Source organism: Bos taurus, chromosome 13 (assembly GCF_002263795.3).
Source record: "Bos taurus isolate L1 Dominette 01449 registration number 42190680 breed Hereford chromosome 13, ARS-UCD2.0, whole genome shotgun sequence".
NCBI lineage: Eukaryota > Metazoa > Chordata > Mammalia > Artiodactyla > Bovidae > Bos > Bos taurus.
Genome location: NC_037340.1, coordinates 54,733,832 through 54,755,822, shown reverse-complemented (window position 1 = coordinate 54,755,822; position 21,991 = coordinate 54,733,832). Strand labels below are relative to the sequence as shown.

Below are 21,991 nucleotides of genomic sequence, written 5' to 3'. Positions count from 1 at the left end.
AACACCTTCCCAAGGGCCACTGGATGTGTGTGAAGGGACCCGACAGCCGCCTTCCATGGCTTCCTGCCCCCCATTCCCTGCAAGACTAGCTAGGGATGGAAGCAGATCAGCTCTGCCCTCAGGAGCAATGCTGAGGGCAACCGGGTGGTGAGGACCCCTCTGTGGGTGCATCTGGGAAGAAGGAGTGGAGTACAGGGTCAGGACTTGGGTGTGGGACCCACAGCCACCCAGCCTGGCCCATCTTCCATGGTGTCTACTTACTGATAGCCCATTTTCTTCTAGGACGAGTCTGTGTGAGTCCTCCCCAGGGGGAGGCTTCTGTGTGTGGAGAAGCCCTTGTCACCTCTGGAACACACACTGAGATGGGGGGACAGAGAGGAGAGGGAGGTGGAGTAAGAAGCCAGTCTCTGCCCTCAGGACTGGGGTGACCCCTGAGGGCTCGGAGCTCGGCCTGGACCCCCAACACCCCTCCCTTCCAATGCCGCTTGCCCTTAGGGCCCTCCTTTACCTCTCCCTGGGGCTCTGATCTAGTGGGGGTTCGTGGTGGGACAGGCCCTTCTGACCCAAAGCTGCACTAACCTTTGGGGACCTGCGATGGTGCCGCGGCCAGGTCCCCAAAGCACCTTGCGTCTCCATGACGGTGAGGCTGTCACCATTCTTGGGAGGATGTCTCTGGAAACAAACTGCTCTCTGCTGACATCACGGCAGTGAAACGTCACTTTCTCTACCTGCTGTCAGGTGGTTTTCCCACCGCCATCGTGGGCATGTATGCACATTTGCTTTGCTGGGCATGCGTGCTCATGTGCATGCATGTGTGTGTGGGCGCATTGGCCTGTGCGCATGTGGACATTTGAGGGCCTGGTGACTGAGGTCTGGCACCAGGTGACCTCACGGTCCTCCCCCCTACCATGGGCATTTCACACCAGGTTCTGCTTCATGCGCCTCCCTTCCATTCACCCTCTCCTCCAAGCTCTCCCTACAGATGCCGTGAGCCCGTGTGTGCCAGGGTGATGAGGTGTGGGTGAGCAGAGGCTGGGCTCTGGGACTCATGGTGCACACCGGCCCTGGCCTCAGAAAGGTTCTGAGAAGTCCTGACATGCACTGAGCGCAGACATCCTAGCTACTTTAGGGGCCCCTCTGTGACTCCGGGTCCCCTCTGTGCCCCTCTGGTCCTGCACCCAGGCAGGGGGACAGCTGCATCCACAGGTCTGGGGATGGGATGTGGGCCTCTTTGGGCAGGGTTTTTATCCTGTCTACCCCACAGGGACTATTTCAGCAGCAGACAGGACTGGGCAACATGACATCCCTCCAAAGTCTGCTACTGCGGCCATCCTTAGCCCGAAGGGCAGCAGCTGTGCCCTTCCTCCCCTCCCCACTCCTTCCCCTCTGCCCCTCCCCCTCCGCCCCTCCCCCTTCCCTCCTCCCCTGCCCATTCCTGGCCCCTCCCAAGTGGAGGCAGGTGCTGGGGTGTTGAGAGAGGTGAAGCTGGGGATACCCTCTCCATCATTCAGATCCCCAGGAGAGCAGGAACGTGGTCTTCACAGCCTGGGGGTTTGCCCGTGTCCAGGTGGTGGGGTCAGTGGGGAGAGGAGGTGTGGCTGGACCCTGAGCTCCACTTATCTTTTTGTTGTTTTTTAATTGGGGTGAAATCCACAAACATAAAATGAGCTATTTTATAGTGAACAATTCCCTGGCATTTAGCACAGTCACCACCACCTCTCTCTGGTTCCAGAACGTTCCCCTCCCTGGGAAGAGGGCTGGGTTCCCATCAGGTGGTTGCTCTCCTGTGCCCTGGCCCCGGAAGCCTCCTTCTGCTCCATCTCTGTGGCTCCTCCTGCCCAGGTGGCTTGTGTCGTTCAGTCAGCATCGCATCTCCCAGGTGTGTGTGTGGTGTGGCCTACGTGGGTTTGTCCATCCATGGGCAGCCGGTTCTGGGTCCCCTTCGGCTACTGTGAGTGCTCCAGTGCGAGTGTCTGCTTAGGTCCCTGTCATCGGGCGAGGTGGGGGCACGCTCCGAGGAGCATGGTTGCTGGCTTGATGGTTTAATTTTTGAGGAGCTCCCTGACCATTCTCCACAGCAGCCATACTGTGTTACTGTCTCATCAGCAACACTGGAGGTTCAAATTTCGCTATATCCTCACCAAAAACAGCAACACTTGTTACTTTCCAGTTTGGGGCTCCTGTCGTTTCCAGCCCTCCCGGTGGTGTGAGGCAGTGTCCTGCTGCGGTCACTCTTCTGGTGACCGGTGATGCTGACCATCTTCCGCAGGAGGATGTCAATGGCTCAGGGGCTCTGATGGGTAAGCTAGGCTCATCTTAGTGGAGAAGCTTTTGCAGAGGATGTGTTTGCTGTTGTCTGAAAGTACAGTGAAATTTTAAAATAAAATCTAGGTTTTATTTTGTCCTGTTTAAAGATTCGGGGAAGAGCGAGTGAGCAGGAGCAGGGTCTCGTCAGAGGGAACACGGTTGACTGAGGATTGATGCTTGGAATGGCTCTGGACGCCTCCTGGGGAGGTAGGTTCCCAGACACGGGTGAGGGTCTTCCCCCCTCTAACTGTGTCTTCAAGGGCACTGGCTCGACCTTGTCCCCCGCCACTCCAAATAAGACCCCAGCCTCACCTCCACCCCAAAGCTGAATGCACACTGACCTGTGTCCAGCCATCTGCCCCACTCCCCCCAACATGCTGCCTAGTGGTCGAGGTGTCGATTGACCCCTGAATGGGTCATTCATTCATCCATCCATCTGTTCCGCTGGTGAGGGAGACTGCTGTCTGAGGGGGCCTCCCTGGCTGGGCCTCGGCCAGGGGCTCTGTCCACACCAGCCTCACCACTGCCCAGGAACGGCCATGGCCCCACTTCACAGACCAGGAAGCTGAGACTTGGAGGTAAGAGTGGTCTCTCTTTGCCCCATCCTGCCCAGGCACCCAAGGGTCTCTCAGTGAGGCTGGAATCAGGCTCCGGCAGCTCTGGTGGGCTCTCCTGGGTTCAGCACCCCCTCTTTTTCCAGGCTGGCAGATGGAGGGACGCAAACAAGGACTGCCTGCCCAGGCCCTGGCCCTGAGGCCCCTCACCCCACACCCCTAGCCCCAGCTCCGCCCCACACCCCTACTCCAGCCCCACGCCCCCAGGGACAGAGCTTCAGGAAACACTCTCAGGCAGCAGCCACTGCTCCCGGGGGCCGCTCAAGCTCCATTACTGTCCTCGTGCTTCCAGGAAATCACTGCTTTCCAGCAGCTGCTACCCACCACTCCCCTCCTCGCCCAGCTCCAGGGGTGAGGGGCAAGGGACCCAGAAACTGACCCTGCCTCTAGTTACCCGGATTCCAGGAGCTCCTCACCAGGAGATTCCCCCCCAGACCAATCCCAGGGACCCCTCTGAGATGTACAACAGGCTCTGAGAAGGAAACCCCCCAACCCCTCACGGCCACTCAGGTGCCTCCTGCCTCACCGGGCATGGGAGGAGGCAGTGGGAGGTTGTGGAGGAAGGGGGGTGGGGGAGGGGAGGGAGTGGGATTCCAAGTCGCTGGGGTAGAGGCCCCTCCCACCAGGCAGAGGCCCCGCCCACTCTTTCTTCTCCTCCCACCTTCCCGGGAGAAGCACCCTACTCCCCAGGGACTGTTCACCTCCTCTTGTCAGCAGGTCTTGTGGACAAACTCAAGGTCTGGCCACAACCTGAGTACCTCTCCCTGCTGGACCTCAGCCTCGCTGGGGAGCATCCATCCTGGTGGCCTGGGTCTCCTGGCAGCTCAACCCTGACCCCTGCAGCACTCTCATGTGAGCACCAGCCTCTGCCCAGCCTCGCCACGGGTCCCTTCACCCTCACCACTGTCCTCTGCCCTCCTGATGCCCTCTGCGTGGGTGCTCCCACCTAGACACTTCTCACATCCACGGGCTCCTGTCCATCACCCACAGAGGCCTCCCCTGACCTCTGATTTACGAGCCTATCCATTCCCCAAACTGCTTCCTCTGTGCATCCTAGAACCCCCACTTCCTGCTCCATCTTCTCTCCTACCTGCCTCTCAGCACAGCAGCTGCTGCTCACAGGCGGCTACTGAAACTAAAATTAATTAAATGACATCAAATCTAAGACTCAGCTCTGCAGCCACACCAGCCCCGCTACAAGATCTCAGCAGCCACACATGGTCCCATGGGTGAGCACAGCACGTCCGGCCTCGGCAGAATTTCCATTGGACATGCACGGCCAGCCCAGGTGGCCACAGCGGGTGAGCCGCACATCGTTGTAGGGGAACGAATGAGGGTGGGAGGTGGGCCTCCGGACTCTCTAGCCACTGTTTATCCATCCTCACATGGAAAATGCCGTCGTGTCATCTGCTGCCTTCCTGAAGACCACTAGGAGGGAGGCCTTCCACGTGTCTTCCATGCTTGGCACCCAAGGCAGGCTGGGTCTGTCTTTACTGCCCCAGCGAGGGGCCTCTGGAAGGCCCAGGGCCGCAGAGCAACCAGACTGCAGGGCAGTCTGCAGAGCACTGCCCAGCTCTGCCCCCTGCTGTGTGTCCCCGGGCAAGTCAGCTCCCGCTCTGAGCCCTGTCCCTGCCCAGCAGAGTGGGGACAACAGAATGCCTGCCTCTTGGGGGTGCTTTGAAGATTAGGAGATAATCCCCAGAGAAGCTTCTGGAACAGCCGTGGATGCTGGGATGTGGTTAAGTGAACAGAGTGCTCTACCGTCTGGGGGCCCCTGGGACCGGCTGCCCACATGTAGCCCTTCTCCTGGGAGGAGAGCCCGTGCTCTGTCCCGGTAGGGCCAGCTGCCACGAGGAGGTGATTAGGGTTGGTTAGGTGACTAGCAGCGCCTGCTCCACACCCTCTCCCGCTCTCACTGCTTGAAGCATCACTCACAGGGCCACCTTGGGGATAGGCCTGCCTCACCCCCCACCCAGTCAGGCCCAGTCAGGAGTCCCTGGCTGCCTGATGCTCCTGCTCAACCTCTGTGATCCCCCACCCCCACCCTGCTCTGGGCTAACAGAGGGCCCTTGGCTGGGCCCTTCCTAGGAGTGAGGTCCCCCTGCCCTGCCCCTGCTTCTCCCTAGCCCTGCTCTTGCTACAGGTTCCTCTGCGGCACTGTTGGGGTATGCAGCCATGTCTTCCCTGCCCGGGCCGCTCCATGGATCCCCAGGTGATCCACAAAGAACATCCTCACCACACCCTGGGCCCAAGACTGGACCGGGCGCTCCGAGTCCTGGCCTGGGGTATCATGGGGGATGGGCACAGGGGAGCCTACTTTGAGGGGCACAGACACCCCCAGGTCCCTGGCTGGGCCAGGCCTGCCAGGTGCAGGGGACATGGGTTTTCACAGGCAGGGTCCTCTTGCTGCCCATGCCCTGGTCAGGACTCCAGGGACAGTGATGCTGACTGCCCCTCCCCCTCCCGTGTGAATCCTACACCTGACCTTTGGGGAAGTGGGTCCACCCTGTTAATGCCGTCTGCTCTCCTGGTCCTGGGGGATGCCAGGATGCGCGGAGACCTGCCCGGCCCACACGTGGCAGGGGACAATTGGCCTCTGTGTCGGGCCCTGAGAGGATGGTGCCTGCAGGCTGTGCCCGGCACACAGCCAGCTCACTGTGCCCAGGGTGGGGGTGCCGGCACGTAACGGTGTGTGGACGGACCTGGGGTGCCCCGCTCACATGCACCCTTGGCTGCGGCCTGGGATGCAGTGTGCAAGCACATCGTCTGCTCGCTGTCCAAGGTGACCTGTCGTCTCATGGGGTTGGCCTACGAGCCTCTGGAAACCCAGCGGCTCCCTTACCACCTGATGTGGGTCCCAACTCTGGGCAACAGGGTCAAGTGGAGGGGGCACAGGTGGGTACAGCCCCCTGGAGTCCAGGATGGGAGGAGGTGGCAGGCCTGCTGCCCGCCTGTGCCCTGGGGCCGCTGGGGTCTCCCCAGGGCACCCCTTGGGGCGGGCTGTGTGGTTGCCCGCTGCCGCCAGGCGCCTCTGCACTGGGCTGGGCTAAAAATAGCAGGGGGGATGGCAGGGCAGGGACCGCCGGTGGGAGGCCCGTGGGGAGGGGCCGGTAGGGGCGGCGGCCGGCAGCCTGGGCCCGGGACCGGCAGTCAATGGCGCTGGCGCTCCCACCCTGCTCCCGGTGGCCGGCCAGCCGCGGCCCAGCTGACAGGCTATTTTTTCCCCTGCTTGACTAAATATGGTCAGAGAGCACAGCCCGAGGGGCCACTTGGCCGGGGCGCGTGTTTGGGATGCTTGGCTGGGTATATAAGGACTGCAAAGGTGAGGCCGGCTCCTGATCCGAGGGGGGTGCCCCACGCCCGGTCTGGCCCCTCGGGTCAGCCCTCCCCTCCCCTCCCCTTCCCTCCCCTCCCCCTGCCCGTGTGGGTCTCGCGTGCGGCCGGCTTTGCCTGCGTGAGCCTGCACACCCGCCAGACCGGCCCCTTTTGTTCACCTGACCTCTACCTTGCGCTGACCCCGGCCCGGGGTGCGGAAGCGTCCTGCAGACACAGCCCAGGCAGGGCGGCTCAAGGTGTGCGGGCTGAGAGGTCGCTCCCTAACTCCGCAGAGCCTGCCACCCTGCGCCTCCCTTCTCTCTCTCTCTCTCAAGATCTCCCTCCCTGCTAAGTCTTCGATGCTGCAGGAGGGCTGGGGGAAGGGCAAGGGTGCGGAGAGGGGGTGCCTGGTGTCTTCTTTCTCTCCGTTCCCCCCACCCCCGCCCCCCAAGTGCGGACGAGTCGGGAGCCGGGCCTCCCCCACCCCTGCGCTCGCGATTGGCTCGGGGAGAAGGATGGGCTGCCGCGGCTGCAGCACCATCTCTCTGGGAGCCGCACGGGGCGCACCGTACCCGGGAGCCGCGACCCTGCGCCCACGGCCGCCGTCGCCAGCCCGGCCGGAGGGGCTCCGCGGTGAGTCCCACTCAGCCCGCCCGGCCCCCTGCAAACTTGCCGGCGGCCGCGGTGGGGGTGTGCCCGCGGCGAGGGGGAGCCATGGTGCCGGCGCCGCGTGGCTCCAGCCGGGGGTGCTTCGGAGTTTTCTCTTGGCTCGTGGCATCGTCCGCATTTGGAAAACTGCAGAGCCAGCAGACAGCAGGGCCGGGAGGGCGCGTCCAACCGCGATGCGAGAACTTTGACATGCGGGCGTTTTGCAAGGAAGCGGTGCCTGCAGTCACTGCCGGGGTGCAGAGGGTCGAGGTGCTGCGGTGGGGGCCGCGGGGTCTGGGGGGAAGGCGTGACTGACCTGCAACAAAGCGTGGCTCAGGTGGGAATGTGGCGAAACTTCCCTCGGAACTTGCGGCCGTGGAGATGCTGGGGGCAGGGGTCGCGGAGCCAGGCCTGTGGTGAGGCTGCCCCAGGAGGGGACTCTGGACTTTGGCGGCTCTCATAGCCAGGGTCAGGGTAGGGAGGGTCCCTGTGCTGGGCGTGTACAGCAGGGGCACGCGTGGGCGGAGACGGGGCTGGAGGGGAGCAGCCGGTGGTCTCTGGGAGAGAGAGAGACCTCCACCTGGCTGGGGGCTGGGAGCATTCACAGCTGAAGGGCTGGACTTGGCACTGGGCTGGGCCAGCCCACTGCCCTCCGTGGTCCCCTTGGAGGTGGCTGGTGGTCCTTTTCTGTTGAGACAGGTAACTTCTTGAAAAGTGGCTGTGGTTCATTTCTCAGTGGATAGAAGCTCGCCAGGGCTCTGGCTGGACCTAGGGTGACTCTCCTGACCCTTGGGACCCCCAGCTTTCCCCTGACCTCCAGACACCATCCGTACGAATGCCTGGGAATGGGGGTCGGAGAGGCGATCCTAGACCTGAGCCTTGGCCACACCTCCCAGTCTCTGAGGCCTCATTTGTCAGAGGGTAGCCTAGAAACTTGGACTTCAGACTCCAGGCATCATTTGGGCTTCTCTCAAGGGCGCCCTCCACCCTCGAGGGGCTTAAAGAGAAGCGGGAGCTGGAGCAGCGGTCTGGGCTGTCCTTTTCCATCCTCGGTTCCCTGAGGATGACAAATGGCAGCAGCGCACAGAAGTGGGACGTTGTTCCTCCGTGTCTTTCTGCCGGGTAGCTCTCTGCTTTTAGTGGGGTGCCCCTCGGAGCCCTGATCACACCCCCACCCCCACGAACTCCAGTTCTGCTGTGCCCAGTGCTGCTGCCAAGCTCAGGGACTTGAGAAATCGCGCAGATTCTTCTTCACGATGCAGGCTCTGCAGACACAGTCCTGCCCCGGGTAGCAGCAGCACTGGAGCCCTCTCTGCACCCATCCACATGGGGATGGCCAGGCTGCCCCATGGGGAAGGGCGGGCGGGGTAACCCTGGACCTTGCCTTGCTAATGAAGGGAGAATTAGAAGTCCACTCAGGTCCAGGGCCTTGTCCTCAGGTCGGGATCAGTTCCTGGCCGCACAGGACCTGGGCCCAATGGGCAGACTCTGTGTGTCTGCACCTGGCCTGTCTCCCCACCCCAAGTGAGTGTTCAGCAGTCAGTGACACCCTCCTTCTAAGTTCTGCTTTTCACCCATGGGCCTTACCTGGCCACAGCGGGGCCTCTGTCCCATGCTGCTCCTTTGTCCTCCCAGTGCCGGCTTGGGATGGGGTAGCTCCCCTTCCTGCATGAGGACTGGCCTCCAGGTCCCATTACTCTGCCTCAGACTCTCATGGTTTTCTGACTCCTGGCTTTGTGGTGGCCATGGAAGGTGGTGGGCAGGAGGGGCCTCTGCTCTCCATCACAGAGAAATTTTGAAATGCTGTGGAAAACAATATCGATACAATTAAGTATTCCAAAGTGCTTAGTTGGCCGCTTGCTAAGTTTACTTAAACCCTGTTTAACGGGTTCATTAGAAGCGGTGAGCACTGGGGAAATTCATTAACAGGAAGGCGGCCCCTGCGTTTGACTGTAAATTGGTATTGATCAGGCCTGGCGGAGGCTGGGCGCAGGCCACAAAGAGCCAGGTGAGGGCCGGCCACCCTGGGCGCCCGTGGGAGCCACCCGCCGCCGGCACAAGCAGCGCTTTAGGTGGTGATGCGCCAGGAGTGGGAGGAGGGGAGAGGATGGGTGAAGAAGAGAGCGAGGGACGAGGAAGGGTGTCGGCCGAGGCGGCGGTCAGCGCAGGGAGGCCAAGCCGGCGCCAGTCCCTCACCGGGCTGGGCGTCTGCTCTGTGGCCAGGCCCAGGTGCTGAGGGAGCTGGCCACGGCCCGGGCCCCTTCCTAGCAGCTTCCAGTCACCCTCTGGGGATGCAAGGTCCACCTGCAACTGTCTTTCTCATGCACATCTTCAGAGACGGGGCCTGAGCCCTGCCCTCGGGCCCTGGCTCTTGGGAGGCCGAATCACCAGGGACCCGCCCAGGAAGCCGCCCAGCTGCTGCCCAGGTAAGGCCTGCCTGCTTCTCGGTCATCTGTGCCTGCGGCCAGGCGTTCTGGCTCTCTGCTGGCTCTGACTACCCTGCTCCCTAGCCGCCCGTGGCGGCGTCCTCCCGAGTGCTGTCCCTTCATGCAGTCCCCCGCCACGCGCATTTGGCCAGGATGGCGGTGCTTAGGTGGAGGGGAGGTGCCGGCAGGAGGAGGGAGTGGCTTATCCTTCCTGGGCCACGGGTGGGAGGTGGCATCCTGGGTCCTTTCTTGTGTCACTGATGCAAAACTAAACAGATGTGTGGTGATCGAGGGAGTCCTGAGACTTTAGAGATATGTTGTCTACATCTGCCCTTCCTGACTCTGTGTGTGTGTGTGTGTGTGTGTGTGTGAGAGAGAGAGAGAGTGTGTGAGAGAGAGCAGGGCAGAAAGGGGAGGGCCGGGCCAGGGGGGCCGTGGGGATGCAGGGTGGGGTGTGCTGACTCCAGGGTCCAGGGCAGCTTCTCAGGGGGCCCTTCCCGCACCCACAGCCATGCCCGCTGGACTACCTGCTTGGGAAACATACTTCTTTATGTGCCCATATGGACCTGCTAAGCTATGGAATGTAAAGAAGTATGTATTTCAGGTCGGGAACTCTCTCGCTGGAGGAAGGGGGCAGCACGCCCACGGGGCCGCCCAGGGGACAGACAGACGGGCAGCTGTGGCCGGCCGGGCCTCTGTGGCAGGCTGCCTGGTCGTCGGTGGCCGGCCTGTCCCCGGCCGGTATTGTTCTGTCACTTTGCCTGTGTCAGCAGGTGGAAGCGTTCACCAGACATTAAATATTCAACGTGCTGACTGCGGCAGAGGGGAGGCGGCCTGTGGCAGGCATGGGGTCCGCCGGGGGGCATGTAGGGGCTGGGGGTGCGGGGGCACTGGTGGCTCTGGGGCGTCACTTGTTGCCACCCTGGAAGGTGCCTTTGCCAGCAGAAGGGGCTGTTTGTGAGATACAGGCAGGAAACTGCTCAGAGGAGAAGCAGAGTAACCAGGAAGGATGGGCCAGCTGCCTAGGAGGGAAGGGGTTGGGTGGCCACGTGCAAGGGGCTTTTTGAGGGAGAGACACTTGATCTTTGCTGTCAGGCCGTCTGTGAGGCAACGGTGAGAGCACCATGCGGCTCAGCCTCCCTAGCTCCAGGCCACACTCTAAGACACCCTGAGACACCCTCTGAGACACCCTGGGCCCAGCATTTCTGGGGCACCTGTGATGCATAAGACAGGAGACCAGGGCCTAAGCCAGGCAACTTGAGCCCCTCGTCCCACTCTGCCCCCCAGACCCCACACTGCTCTCTGATTTTCAGCGACTCTGGCTGAAAGCGCTTTGCTGTGTGAAGGACGGTGGGGTCACGCTGGCCAGTGTGGTGGGGGCCAGGACCCAACCCACCTGTCCTGCACCAGCCAGGTCCCAGGCAGGACAGGGGCTGGAGTGATGTCCTCTGGGTCCCATGGCTGGACCGTGAGCCCCCAGGCACTAGGGGCATGCTGTGTCCAGTTCTGAAGGCTGTCTCTGCAGTGCAGAAACTTCTCTGGCGAGGCAAAGGGCAGCAGGCTCTGGGGGCAGGTGGTTGGGCCGGGCTGCTGTGGGAGGAGGGGTGTCCCTGTCAGTTTCTGGCTCTTGGAGTGGTGGCGTCTGCAGCCTGCCCAGGGCACGTCCTCCACGGCCTCAGGGCTATTTTTCCAAAGCGTGCGTCACCTCTGTCTTTCCTGCCCTCCCTGGCACTGCTGCCCAGGCCCATGGCAGGTGCCCCTGCCCCTCCTGCACCCTGACCTTTGGCAGGAGTTTGGCCCTTGGGTGGGGCATGGAGCAGGGAGGAGGAGTGAGCTGGCCTCCTTCTCCAGCTGCTGTAAAGGTCTGAGGGCAGCCTGGTTTGTGAGCCGGTTAGGCTCCTCCAGGAGCTGGATACAAGGAGGCATGGGCAGTTCTAAGCTCACCTGTGGCCACCACCTCCCGGGGAGCTGACTGCATTTGAGGGTTCAGGGTCCCTTCCCAGTTTTCAAGTCTCCTCACTTCTGACTCTGCTGGCACCCACTATGGGAGGTGGGACTGTCCTTGGGCACTGCCTTCCTTCTGGCCTCCAGGCCAGAAGAAAGATGTCCTTGCCAGAAGGGGTCAGTGCCCCGAATCCTGGGAAGGTCATCTCTGCCTGCGGCTTCCAGCTCCGGCCGCAGGGAGGGAAGCAGCCGGGTGCGGCCCCTGAGGCCGGCCGCAGACACACGCTCTCTTCCCCTCCATGCGTCCCACTGCACATTAAGCCTTTATTGCAGGATGTGGTGTTTAAATAAAAGCATTAGTGTTTTGGAATTAGGTTTGACTGAGCAGTAAAACTAGAGAGTTTGCAGGCAGAGAGAGCCTTGGCCTTCTCAGCTGCAAATTGTGGTGGGTCTCTTACCTGCAGAATTAGAAAGGGGTACCAGAGGGCCCTCCCTATGAGAGCTCCTTGCCCAGTCCTGCTGCCCTCAGCCACGGTGATAAGGCTGGATTTTCTGTATAAGCTCCATCTCTTCGTTTTCCAGGGGAGGAGCTGGGGATGGACCCTCAAGCAAGGCTGGCATTCTTCTGGGTGGAGTCTTTGGGCCTTTCTGTACGAAGGATGGGGGAGACCTGTGGGAGCAGTGCCTGTGCTCTGTCCAGAGGGGCTTTTGCTGGACAGTGCCCCCCAACCCTGACACGCTGCCACAGGGGCTCTGGGGCTCCAGTGAGGGGAGAGGAGCCTGGAGTAAGCCAAGAGGGTGAGAGCAGGACAGCCCACACTCAGGGGCTCACCCGCCAACCTGGGGATACCGATGGCCCTGTGTGGCTGCAGGGAGAGGTCCAGGTTGGGTGGGGTGGCCAATGCCCCTTTCCCAGAGCTCAGAGAGGGCAGGTCCCCGGGGAGGCATCTGAGAATGCAGAATCTGGCCCACAGCAGTCCTAGGGTGGTCCAGGTTCTGCTGGTGGAAACAGTAGGTCCAAGGATTGTAGGGCTCATCAATTCATGGGGAAATTAATTGAAATTTTCTATGCTATGGCTCACTAACTCTAGCCATGCTCCAACTGAAGCTTCCACACCGGACAAGAGCAGCTCTGAATCAGGGTCAGGTTCTGCATGGGTGTGCTCAAGTGTGCTCAGGTGGGCTCCGTGTGCTGTGCATGGAGGGCAAGTTGTCTTTCCTTTCTGCAGCCAGGTGCCACATACCTTGAGGCACAGTTTCCAAAGAGGGGCTGTGTGGCTCTGTTTGAGGGTTCATCAAGAGCAAGAAACTAGATTGCACAAGGCTTTCAAAGAGGGGCTGGGGTGGCCATGGGAAAGCCTCTGTGAGCAGGTATCAGAGATCTCTCTTAAAACTGACTGTCCCACGTGAAAAATGTCCACTGAAGAACAAACTGCTTGTGAGGTGATGAGACTGACCTGCAGAACAAACACCTGAGCTGCCACAGCCCCGGGTCCATGAAAGTGAACACTGCTTGAATTGCAACCCTCGCCCTTAAATGTCCCAAATAAGAAATGAGGGAATCCGGGTAATCTGGGGATGAGCGCCAGGTGGGAAAGATGGCCCTGGAGCCCTTTGGCGGCAGGGGGGCGGGGCCAGCGGGTCAGTAGGTGTGGCTAGAGGCGGGGCCAGTCCGTTGCATTAATTGCTGCCACCTTAGCATAAAGGGTAACCATGGTCCTGTCTGAGCGGTGCTGACTCAGCCCAGCTCAGCTGGCTGCACGTCCGACTGCAGAGGGCCTCTCGCCTCACTGCAGCTCTGTTCCCTGCCTCTGATGCCCACTGCTCCTTAGGGTCTCCAGGCTTGGAGCTCCCGGGGCTTTCTGAGGGGCCTCGGCCTTGCCTACGGTCCTCGGCCTGTCAGCAGCTGGCGTGGGGACGAGAAGAGGCAGATATGACTCTCGGAAAGGGAAGGGGCCCCCACACAGCCTCAGAAACTGGTGCTGCTCGCTCCGGCCCATGTCCAGCTCCGGCCTCTCTCAGCTGGCCCCACAAGGCCAGGTCCCAGGCATTCACAGCTGGAGTTGCTCCAGGCTGTGTTCCTGGCTCCCCCTTTAGTGCCCAAGTACCAAGTCTCTCTGACCAGGGAGGCCCGGCCCGCCGGCAGTGAGGGCTGTTGGGGGTGGGGGAGCAGTGCAGCCGCTGCAGAGCTGCTCCCCAGGGCGCTGCATTGCGGAGGCACGGCTACGGGCTGCATGCAGGGCCGCGCGTCTCAAGGGCAGGGACGAGAGGGCCACCGCTGCAGCCGCCGCTGCTCCTTAGGTGGAGAGACGCAGGCAGCGGGTCTGGCAAAGGCACCAGCTCCCTGGGCTGACCCACCTGAGTCTTTGGGAGCCCCACTAAGTCTCAGGCCAGCTCTGCTTCCAGGGCTAAGTGGGTGGTCCAACCAGGTGCCGGTGGGGGCCAGAGAGACTGGGCTCAGAGGCACCCCCAGGCCCCCGTATCTAGCCCAGGCAGAGAACAAAAGCGAAAAGGCCACTGTACAAAAGTTGCAGGAGGGTCACTGGCTTCTTCCCCTCCAGGGTGACACCAAAGGACCTGGTGGTTGAGAGTCTGGAGACTCCCAGAGGGTCAAGCCTCTAGCGTGGGGAGGGAGCCAGCAAGGACGGCCGGGGCCAGAGGCAGGTATGAGCGTGATCCAGTGCAGGAGGACATGTGGGATGGAGGTGGAGTGACCCAGGTATTTTTAACAGCAGGGCGGTGAGGGCAGCTGTCCCTAGAACTTCACAGGTGCCCGTGGGGACTTGGGAGGCTGAAGGACACCCAGGACAGACACGCAGCTCTGGGCCCGTCCCCCTGGCAGGCCTGCACGCCATGGGTCATGCCCACATATGGCGACCAGGCTGCGTGTCCCCCCAGCCGCCCGTCCACCATGGCTGGTATAAATAGTTAGTCCACATTCTCAGCTGTCCTATTGGAGAGGCTGAACTTGGATGAACCCGGGATGGCCCCCTTGCGCCCCGCCCGCCACTGGAGTGCCCGGGACCGCAGCTGCAGTGGCGACGACAGGACGGGCGGTGAGGCTCTGGGCTCTGCCCCCCCCCCCCGTGTTGTGTTCCTGCTCCCTGCCGGCCCCCTTGGTGGGTGTCAAATCCAGCGGCACCTGGAGAACTCTGTCAGCCACATCCAAGGGCTGAAGAGGGCCAGGAGCTCAGCCAGGGCTGGAGCTTTGTGTCCGGGGTGAGGGGAGGTGGGAGGCTGGGGGACTTGTGCTGGGGTCCCCCAAGGCCCCGCTCGTGCTTTGGGTCCCCCGAGGCCCCGCACCCTGTGGTCTTTCCTCATCATCTCCGGCCATTCCCTCCTGTGCTGGACATGGCAACATGCCCCAGAGGCCTCGCAGCCAGCAGCCTGTCACTGTCCCCAGGGACCTTGCCTCCCTCTATTCTAACCAAGAAGTGAAATCTCTAACATTGGAATTTCACCCCTACCAAGGCTGGTGGAGCAGATGTCCTTGGGTGAAGGAACAGGGCCTGTTGAGTCCCCCTCAAAGTGTAGGTGCCAGTCCTGTGGCTTGGGGTGCACTTCCGTGCCTCCCAATCCTGAAGGCCTGGCCAAGCTGGAGGGAGGACGAAACACACAGGCTTTGGTGTGGGTGGTATCCCTGGCCTGTGGGTGGCCGCAGTGGCCCTCCCACTAGTCCATCTGGAGGTGACGAGGCTAGTCCCGTGCTCTGAGCCCTGCGGTGCCGGATCTGGCTATACAGGCGGACGGGCTGCGTGGATTCCGGGAGTCCCCGTGGTGCCCACTGGCCTTTTCTTATCTCCGGACACATCAGCCATTAATTCGCTCCAAAGCTGCCACCCCTCCCCAGACCTCAGGGCTCACCCATCTGGTCTCAGGCTAGCAGCTCTCTCTCCTGAAATCACACCAGCTTTTACTCTGGTCCGTCTCTGAGATAACAAGACACAAAAATCTGTCTTAGCGTTTTTGCAAAGAACAGCAAAACCCTCGTGCATCCCCTTCCGTCGCTGCCTCCCGTCACCCCGTCCCCCTGCTCTTTGGGTCTGTTTGAGGCGAAATTTATCTCTAGGAGGGACCATCAATTTGCTCTGCTCTTTTTGACAAGTTTATTAAAAACCCGGGAAACTCTGTATTAAACTTTTATCAGTGTTGAGAAATAATACTTTTTTTTTTTTTTGGAATAGACGAAAAGTTACAGAGCTGGGTTGAATGGGTCTTGATCAGCATCCGGCTGGGTCAGTGCTGGCGATAATGAGAAACAGGGCTGTTTTGGGGATGTGGTTCCCTTTTGCCTCTGAATCGTGGGTCTCCCTTGAGATCCCCCTGCACAGTCGCAGCAGCCCGAACAGAACCCCGGGAAGGCTCCTTTGGCCAGGCCACTCGAACTCCCAGGATCATCATTCTTTGCTATCGATTTTAATAATTAACCAAAATCTGAAATTAAAAATTAATTTAGTGGTGAATCCTAATGTTAATAGGTAGTGCTGGCACTGAGGAAATATTAGGTTATTGATGTTTAAATTTTTAAAACTCCATACTGAAAAATACAAAACGGATCCAGATACAAGTGGGTGGCACCTCCCAGGTCAGGACGGGAGGGAAGTTGGCAGGGAGGAGCTGGCCCCTGCCTGAGGGTGTGAGGATGGAGCTGGAGGGGAGGGGGCTTGGTCTTGGGGTTTCCGTCTCTGTGATGACCCAAGGAGGGTGCAGCTTCAACCCCATGAAGTGGGCTCTGAGGGCAGCATCTTTGATCTCAGGTGGGTCTGGTCGGTTGATCATCCATGAGCAGGATTTGGTGCCACATCTTAACTGAGGACATTGGCCAGAGTGTCGGCTGTGACGTCCCTGGGGTGTTCTCTGCCCACAGTGGACGCTGTTTGCTGAGGTCCTGGGTCAGAGATTGTGGAGCAGCATGGGTGAAGTGGTGCCTCGCTGCCCTTGAGGGGCAAGTGGCTGGGGCACCCCTGGGGCTATGACAGTGGTGACCAGGCATGAAGTGACAGTGACCGGGATCCAGCACCCCCATGTAGGGAAATGGAGGCTCAGAGGGGCCAAGGAAGCCCCGGGAGCTCCAGCTTGATGTGTATGGTCCAGAGCCCAGGGTCGCTCTCTGCTCCACCAAAGGTCAGACCTGGGGACTGCTGGGGCTGCTGGGCGCCAAGGTGGAATTCACTTGGTAAGACTGTGCTTTCTCGGTCTGGGGCCTTATCTGGTGCAGGGGGGCTTCCTGGATAAGGTGGTCACCACAGCTCTAGGCCTGAGGGTGTTCAGGAGCAGCAGCAGCAGCCCCACAGCCTTCTGGCCCTGGTGTCAGCGTGTCACCGCCCCACTGGGCAAGGCTGACCAGTGTGGCCCAGAGCCTGCTGCAGGCGCGAGTCTCAGCGCACACACAGAGTGCTGGCCTTTGTCCACATCGCTGTTTGCTCCAATTAGAGCTAATTGGACACAGATCACATTTTTCATAGCATCTAATTTTCTATTGATTTTAACGGGGCTACTGGTGTTTTCGGCAGCGGTTCTCCGCATCTCGTATCAGTTGCTGCTTAAAAATGCTGAGTGTACTTCCCCATGTGGGGTGATTCCATCAGCAGATGTTTTAAAACCTATTTAATTGTTTGGTTCATAAAATGCACAAACTGTATTAGCTGCAGCCTTGTTCCTTCACACACTGGTAAAAAGAGAGGCAGAGGGCGGGTGCAGCTCCCGCTTCTCTGGCAAATGGCAAAGTCACCAGAACCCAGGCTATCCCTGTGCCAGGCCATGCCCTGGGCCAGAGGCATTGCTCACATAAATGCAGAGTCTGTGACATGACTGCAAGTCACCAAAGGACTTGGCAGCAGCCCCACCTGCTTCCTTGGGAGGCCTCGGGGCTTAGCCCCCTTGTGCTTCCCTCTAACCTTGGGGTCAGAGGCCCTGGAGCAGCAGGGCGGCCGCATGGGGAGGGGGCTGTGGTCTGCCTGAGGTCATCTGGGGGAGGCGAGTGCAGGGCCTGAGAAGAGGAGTGGGGACCTCCGAGGTAGAGGGGGGACTTGTTGGGTATCTGGTCTCTGAGCCATGGATGTGTTTAAGAACTTGGGGCTTGTAGTCCATTAGTATCTGGACTTTTCTAGATAGAAAAGAAGGAAGGTGGGACCCCCGCTGGTAGGTGGGACCCCAGGATGCAGTGAAGAGGTGCAGGAATGTCTGTCAAAGTGAGCTGAAACAGCCAGCTGGGCACGTGGGCTGCAGGGGCTCCTCACAGTGGACCCTGCTGTGGGCACTGCCCAGCGTGCCCTTCAGATGCACAATCAAGTGTGGTAATCACTTATTCAGCAAAGGCTTGCTGGAACATTCCCTGAACAAGGGCATGTGGGGTGTGAGGGGAGTAAGAGGCTAGACATCCACGGCCCCCAGGAGAGTGGCCCTTGGGGAGGAGAGATGGGTGGGCTGTGTCTGGGAGCAGGCGATGCCACTCAAGTCCCCATGCCCTGCTCTCTGGGACCCCACAGGGTTGCAGGTGGTGGCATCCTGGGTGCTCACAACCTGAGGGCTTCTGAGCAGCTCAGGGCAAGCTCACTTAACCAACCCAGCCACAGAGCCATCAGCCATTGTCCAAGGCCAGGCAAGGTTCTGCAGCCAACACCCTTGCCGTGGTGCCCATGGGTGAAATGCTTGCTGTGCTCCTTGGTGAAAGAGAGTCTGCCAGATCCCTGTAGGAAAGAGCTGGGGTCTGGACCAAGCCCCTGCCCTGGCTGCTGTCTTCTGCTTTGGCTTCCAAATGGCCTTGAGCAGGGAGCTGGCCAGGCTGAAGGGGGACCGAAATGTGCAAGGGGCGTGTCAGGAACAGAGCGTTTGATGCAGAAGCAAAGGCCTGTCATTTGGGGAAATTCCAGCCTCAGGGATGCGTGGAGAGAAACGAGGAGAAGAGGTGGGCTGCAGGGAGGTGCCAGCGCAGATCACGCCTTGGGGGATCACCCACCTGGTGCTGAGATCTGGGTTCTTGCCTGACGATGGACTGGGCATCAGTAATGGGGTGCCTGGCTCTCTTCGTTGGTCCCCTTGTGCCAGCCAGGGCATGGAGCCCACAGGACAGTTCTGTTGCTTGTTAAATCTCCGGCTTCATTAGGAATATCGACAGGGGTGATAAACGCAGCCGGGTTACTTCCTCTGCATGGTGTCTTCACCGGGGATGGGGCTACTGCTCTGGGGAGTCTCATATCTGCCCCTGTGCCCTGTGCTCCTGGAGTTTAATGAAGAAGGGGGTTTGCAGAGCTGAGTCCTGTCAGCCCCACTGCCTCCAGGGCTGAGCTCTGATAAAGGCCGACAATCTAGTCACAGGTGTGAGTCTAGGAGGGCCTGGCACCCATCCCTGGGCTCTCCCTGGACTTTGGGGAGGTGGTCTTGAGGTGAAAGGCCAGAGCCATCTACAGAGGGGTCCCGGCCAGGCTCAGCTCTCAGGAAGGCGTGCCGAGACAGGGATAGGGGAAGGCAGCAGCCTGCGTGGTGGGGGCCGGGGTCTTGGGGGTCCTGGAGTGGCCCTGGAGGGAGGGCATGGTGCCCTGCATCCCATCTCCACTGCCTGAGCATCTGTGGCCATGGCGTCAGGAGACAGGGGCAGACAGGGTCCCAGAGAAGAGCAGCGGGTAGAGTGGGGGCAGCAGGCATGTGTGGTCACATCTCCTGGCCAGGCTGGTCTGTGCTCAGAGGGAGGGCCACACACAGGACGTTGTGCCCCCCGTACTCCCACCCTGCCATTGCCCCTGATGGATCAAGTGCTGGCAGGAAAACTAATTTTCTAAAAAGGAATCTGCTCCCTTTGAATCACTGAGGGTGATCAGGCAAATTCGGCCCAGGCTGGCCGTGCTGACCTCACGCTGACCAGGGGGCCCACCCTCACACACCTGACAGGCTGCCAGTCCACAGTTTGGGAGCCCGGGCCCCAGAGAAGGTCCTCATGTGGGTCTCTGTCTTGCTTCTCCCCCTACAGGCACACAGATCTGGCTTCCCCGGAAATCTCGGGCCCTGGCCACCTGCAGCCAGGTCAACTGGGCTCATGGTCAGCTGGGGCCCAAGGTGCGATCTGGGGCCTGTCCTGCCTTGGCTGCAGCTAAGGCTGTGATGGTGGCCAATACCCCTTCTGGCCGGCCCCCAGGATGTACACCCATGAGGGCAGGTCCCAGTGGTGGTTGCTGGGCCCCAGGGCCTAGGTAGTAGTGGCGCCAAGGGCCTTGGACATAAGGTAGGATGGCTGGAGAAATCAGTGAGTGACAGTGGTGGGAAGAGTGGGAGGCAGACGCTGGAGGCGTGGGCGTCAGCTGCAGCAGCAGGACCTTCCGCCTCCCTCCACCCTCCATCTCCACCCCTGCCTCCTCCAGTCGACCCAGTGGGCGGGCAAGCACTGTGTGTGTGTGTGTGTGTGTGTGTGTGTGTGTGTGTGTATGTGGTGTATGTGTGGTATGTGTGTGTATGTGGTGTGTTTGTGGTATGTGTCCTTGAGTTTGTGAACTTATGTGTGTTTCTGACTGTGAATGTGTGTGAATGGTGTGTAAAGATGAATTTGTGAGTGTGTATGTGTATGTGTCTATATCTGGGCAAGTCTGTGTCCGTCTGTGTGTGTCTGGCGTGTGTGTCTGTGTCTGGTCATGTGACTGACCCTCAGCCCCTGACCCTCGCTCCCCCATGCCTATCCACCCCAGCCCAACAGAGCTCAGGGGCCCCCCGGCCCATGTGGTCTCAGGGAAGGGTAGGGGCGCAGAGCCTGGACACCCCGTGGCCCCATCTCATCCAGACGTCACCCAGAAGCCGCCTTCATCGTCGACGCTGCTGTTTCCCACGGACCTGGGACCGAATGCTTTGCTAAAGCTGGTAAAATGGAACCAAATCAACTGTTCGATGGATTTGGTCCCCTTCAACCAGCTGTAGCTGCGCATTGATGGCACCTCGGCCCTGCGGGAGGACACACGGCCACATGGAGGCCACTCAGGCCAGCTCGGCCAGGGGACCCAGATGCCCCTCCTCGAGGTGGGTTCCTCGGGGACACCCTGCCCTGGCGAGCAACGAGGCAGCAGAACTTGGCTGCCCCACCCCCACTGCCCTTTCCAATTTACTGTGAAAATAAATGTCTGCTTTCACACCGTAGCATCACCGAGCACGTGTGTCCAGGAGCCGGTGCCACGTGGGGTCTGGCACCCATGTCATGCCCACTCAGCCTTGCTCTGCTTTCCCCTTCAGAGCAGCCTTGGTCCAGGAGGTCATCGAGGGCTGCATGGTTTCCTTAGGGGTGCTGAGGGTGGTGATTGGGGGCAGGCCCACTGAGTCCCTGCTCCCACATGTCCTGGGCCACCCTGGGTCCTGGGATAGCTGGCTGCTTGATCAGTCGGCTCCTGACAGAGCCCATCCCAGAAACCTCCCCCACACTGAGGAGCCCCACTCCCGGTGTCTTGTCTCCTTCCTGCTGAAGCAGCTATCAGTTTGGTGTGGAGTCCTACACCCACTGAGGACTCAGGTACCCGCCCGTCAACCTCAGGAAGGGAAAACTCTGGGCTTGCAGCCTGCCAACCCCGCCTCCCCCACAAAGCTGGCTGTTGCCCCAGAAGCTGATCTGCTAGCTTTCAGTGGATTGGATCCACTTCATGTCTGTCTCCCATGGGGGTCAGAGCTGCCAGAGCCCAGGAAAGGAGCACCCACCCTCGGGAGGGGGGCTTCTGTGAAGATGCTGAGCCCAGACCAGGGGCCAGTTTGCTGGCTGGGCCCCCGTTCCGTGTGCCTGGCCAGGATGGTCCTCCAGGTGAGGGTGGAGGTGCCTCCAGAGCCCTGCCCAGAAGTTGGGGATGGGTGGACCCAGCACCTCACCTTCCGGGTTCTGGGAGAACCTGTGATCCAGGAGCTTTGGAGGCCCTTGAAGAAGGAAAGTGACACATCGGAGCCTGGACGCAGCATCACCGCTGCCCCCTACAAAGGCTTAGCTGAGATGATGAGAGGACTTCTCTTTCATCCTGAATCTCGAGTTTATAGAGGGGACACTGCCCCCCCCCCCCACCTCCTGACTCTGTTTCTCTCACATAGTATCCCTCGGCTCCAGTGGATCGACTTCTGTGTTGAGTAGACGTTTGGGTCTCAGTAGCTGAGGGCCTATAACTTTTGGACAGAAGCCTGGTCCTCACTTTTGTCCTGGACATTTCTTTCTTACAAGATAGCCCTGAAATGCCCCTCACATTACAGTAAAGAAAAGGAAATTCTTGTTTGAAAGAGATTCGTCTTTCTCTCTCTCCTTGATGACATGGATGTGTCCTAGTAACTGACCCTAGATGGTGGAGGATGAGAGGGATGATGGTAGGAAAGGTGGCTGATCTTTCCTATGAGGACGGGTGGGGTCGGGGGGCTTTGCTGAGGGTCCACCAACTGGAAAGCCCCTCCCTGTCTTTTTAACAGCCTCTGCAGAAGGAACCTGCTTCCAGGTTTGCGTGACAGAGGTGGGGGCTCAACCTGCTTTGTCATCTCCCTCTACTTGCCAGTTCTGGGGAAGCCCTCTCACTACCAGACTTTCAAATAAACACGACAGTCGGGCCAAGTGTCAGCAGAGTCCCTGTGTGTGACTTCCTGTCACGTCTCTGGTCTGGTCACACCCAAGGGAGAAAGGAGAGGGGCAGAGTGGGTGGGAGGAACAGAGAACCAACAGACACCCTGGCGGCTACTCGTGAGCCAGGCCTGGGTCACTTGACTGCTTGGGGGTGGTAGGAGGCCCCCCACCAGAATCGC

The 21,991-nt window shown here is 60.2% G+C and overlaps 1 protein-coding gene and 3 non-coding genes across 4 annotated transcripts; 3 read left to right on the top strand and 1 right to left on the bottom strand.

The window, feature by feature from the left end:
* Positions 1 to 6,258: 6,258 nt before the first annotated feature.
* On the top strand, positions 6,259 to 21,809 carry LOC132346930 (uncharacterized). Its single transcript, XM_059892981.1, has one exon. The coding sequence runs from the start codon at positions 20,430 to 20,432 to the stop codon at positions 21,336 to 21,338; it is 909 nt and encodes a 302-aa protein (XP_059748964.1). The 5' UTR covers positions 6,259 to 20,429; the 3' UTR covers positions 21,339 to 21,809.
* On the top strand, positions 9,840 to 9,915 carry MIR1-1 (microRNA mir-1-1). Its single transcript, NR_031126.1, has one exon. It is a non-coding gene; the product is annotated as a microRNA mir-1-1 (primary transcript).
* MIR133A-1 (microRNA mir-133a-1) lies at positions 20,073 to 20,167 on the top strand. Its single transcript, NR_030798.1, has one exon. It is a non-coding gene; the product is annotated as a microRNA mir-133a-1 (primary transcript).
* On the bottom strand, positions 20,077 to 20,170 carry MIR133C (microRNA mir-133c). The gene has a single exon (NR_107832.1). It is a non-coding gene; the product is annotated as a microRNA mir-133c (primary transcript).
* Positions 21,810 to 21,991: the final 182 nt, after the last annotated feature.